General features: G+C 36.6%; 1 protein-coding gene across 1 annotated transcript; it reads right to left on the minus strand.

Annotated features, from left to right (window-relative positions):
* Positions 1–2,243: 2,243 nt before the first annotated feature.
* Positions 2,244–3,015, minus strand: LOC100918530 (lysophospholipase-like protein 1). The gene has a single exon (XM_031940875.1). It carries the CDS (start codon positions 2,992–2,994, stop codon positions 2,266–2,268), a length of 729 nt encoding a protein of 242 aa, XP_031796735.1. The 5' UTR covers positions 2,995–3,015; the 3' UTR covers positions 2,244–2,265.
* Between the last annotated feature and the right edge of the window lie 246 nt (positions 3,016–3,261).

Here is a 3,261-nt window from a genome sequence, read left to right on the forward strand (position 1 = left end):
TACTTCTAGATTAAGGGCAGTTAGATGGCATAGGGGCTAGAGATTTGGATCTGGAGTCAGGTCATTTTAGTTCTTTGTTTCCGCTGCATTCAATTCTTTGAGACCCGATTTGGGATTGTCTTGGCAAAGATACTGGAATGGTTTGCCATTTTTGTCTCCAGCCTATTTTTATAGGAAAACAGGATGAAATGACTTGCCCAGAGTCACACAGCTAGTAAGTGTCTGAAGTTAAATTTGAACTGAGGAAGATGTCTTCCTGATTCCAGGATCAGCTCTCTACCCACTGTGCCACTTAGCTCCCCTAAGAGCTCAGGAAGATCTGAATTCAAATATGACTTCAGATACTTACTAGTTATATGACCCTGGGCAAGTCACTTAACCCTGTTTGCTTCAGTTTTCTCATCTGGAAAATGAGCTGGTAAAGGAAATGGCAAACTGCTCCAGAATCTTTGCCAAGAAAAACCCCAAACGGGATCATAAAAAATCAGATACAATTGAAATGACTGAACAATAACAGCTTTTAGACTGGTCCAGCTCAGTCATTTTATAGACAAAGAAACTGAGAACCAGAGATATGAGGCCCAAGGACATGAGCCAAGTCACACAAGAAGTTCGCTAGCATTGGAATTCAGGATCCCTTGAGCTTCCCCTCCCTCCAAAGACTTTTTCATCCCTCCTCCTATTTAAAAAAAAAAATTCAGATTTCAGATTCTTATTATGTTTTAATCTTTTCATTGGCACTTTCTAGAAGACTTTCATCAGTAAAAGAAATTGGAAACTGAATTCATTCATTCATTTATTCAATAAAAAGTTATTTATGAAGTACCTACCAGACACGATGCTAGGTAATGGGGTTAACAAAGACAAACAGGAAATAGTCCCTGGTCTTGAAGAGATTAGCTTCTCTCAATGTGGACAACATGGACATAGATAAATCCACAGAACCACAGGACCCTAAGATCATTATCATATCTACTAGCATTTATATAGCACCCTAAGGTTTATAAGTACTTCATGTTATCATAGATCATTACCTATGACTCTCACAACAACTCTATGAACTAGGTGCTAAATTATCCCCTTTTTGCAGATAAGAAAACTGAGGTTGAGAGAGGCTAAGTGGCTTGGCCAACATCACATAGTAAGAATTGAAGGCAGCATATGAATTGAGGGCTTTCTAACACCTGGTCCAGAACATAGTTTGTGTGCCAGCTAACTGCCACATCTTCTCTTCCTTCTCCTCCTCCTCCTCCTTCTCCTCCTCCTCTTTCTCCTCCTCCTTCTCCTCTTCTTCCTTCTCTTCCTTCCCCTTCTTCTCTTCCTAATCCTCCTTTATCTTTTTTCTTCTTCTTTCTTTTTCTTCTTCCTTCTTGTTCTTTCTTCTTCTTCTTAATTTAGTATTTATGTTTCCCCAGCTATATGTCAAAACAATTTTTAAGATTTGTTTTTAAAATTTTGAGTTCTACATTATTTTCCTTCTTCCCCACCTCTTCTCACTGAGAATGCAAGCAATTTGTTATAGGATATACAGGTGTAGTCATGCAAAGCATTTCCATAACAGTCATGTTGTGAAGTAAAATATAGATTTAAAAACTCTAAAACCCTCAAGAAAAAGAAAGTTTATAAAAAAAAGTTTGCTTCAGTCTGCATTCAGACACTGGCAGTTCTTTCTCTGGATATGGATAAATAACATTTTTCATCATAATTCCTTCAGAATTGTCTTAGATCATTGTATTGCTGAGAACAGTGATGCCATGCACAGCCAATCATCTTACAATATTGTTGTTACTTTGTGCACAGTACATTTCACTTTGCATCAGCTTATGAAAGTCTTCTTAGGTTTTTCTGAGAACATTTTGCTTACCATTTCTAATACAAAATAGTATCCCATCATAATCAGATACCATAATTTATTCAACTAATCCCCAATTGATGGACCTCTTCTTAATTTCCAATTCTTTGCCCCAGAAAAGAGCTGCTATAAATATTATTTAACAATGTACATCTTTTTCCTTTTTTTTTTTTTTTTAATTTTTTTGGTATACAGATTTAGTAATGGTATTGCTAGTTCAAAGGGTTTTACAGTATGGTTTTACAGTCTGTTAGCCATAGTTGCAAATTACTCTATAAAATGTAGAAACAATTCACAACTCTACCAACTGTGCATTAATGTCTTATATTTCCCATATCGCCTGCATCTTTTCTTTTTTTTTTTTTTTTTTTTTTTTTTTTGTTTTTTTTGATTTGGAAACACAAACACTTGATTTATTCACTTGGTGTTTCTATTTCTTTTGGTAGTTTCTCAAGAATCCAAGATTTTAATTTCTCTAGCTCAGTTCTGTTTAACTCATGATAAAGATTTGGAAAACTATGAAATGTTGTGCTTACTCCCAGTGATTTCAAAATTGAATTTGTCTCTTCACCCCATGAATGAAGAACTAACTCATCAGTAGTGCCATGACACTGAAATAATTCAGGAAGTGCATCTTCATTCTTCTGGAGAGCCTGATAAACAGCAGAAGTTTTATTGAGAAAACTAGAAAGTGCGAATACTCCAGCCAGATCACGATGCTTCCTAAATGCTAAATGTAGTGCCATGCAGCCCCCCATTGAAAATCCTCCGACTAGTATTCTATTCTTCTTTATACCATTCTTTACTTCTTCATCGATCAAATTTTCAAGAACTTGGCACATTGAGTCAATAGATTCAAGGTGTTCTGGGCAATCATTTGATATTTTATATCTATCAAACCACACATTGGAGAGTCCTCCATTCATTGGTGTATATGGCCTGGAAGGAGCTGTTGGATAAATAATTTTTATGTGCTGAAAAACTAAATCGTGATTTAAAACTTGGTTGATCCATCCTCTGAATCTTTGGCCAGAATCACCTGAACCGTGCAGCATGATCAGAGAGGCGCTGTGTTGCCCCGCCGGGGCCACCACATATCGCCGAAGTCGCGCCGAGGTCCCGGCCACCGCCGCCATAATCATCCAATCTCCTCCTCTCCGCCTGCATCTTTTCTTATTCTTGATCAAGATTCTTAACTTTTTTACATCATGGATATCACTGGCATTCTGGTGATGCTTATGGAATCAAATAATGCTTTACAAAGTTTAAAATAAAATCTATATGATTACAAAGGAAACCAATTATGTGAAATGCAATTATCAAACACATTTTAAAATAAGTTTATAGGCCCCCAATTAATAAGTCCCAATCTAGATCACAGATTTAGAGCTGGAAAGAACCTAAGAGGT

The sequence above is a fragment of the Sarcophilus harrisii genome, chromosome 1 (genome assembly GCF_902635505.1).
Source record: "Sarcophilus harrisii chromosome 1, mSarHar1.11, whole genome shotgun sequence".
Lineage (NCBI taxonomy): Eukaryota > Metazoa > Chordata > Mammalia > Dasyuromorphia > Dasyuridae > Sarcophilus > Sarcophilus harrisii.

What these genes read in the sequence shown, in the direction of transcription:
- LOC100918530 (XM_031940875.1), bottom strand. Translation starts at nt 2,994, where the DNA reads ATGATTATGGCGGCGGTGGCCGGGACCTCGGCGCGACTTCGGCGATAT.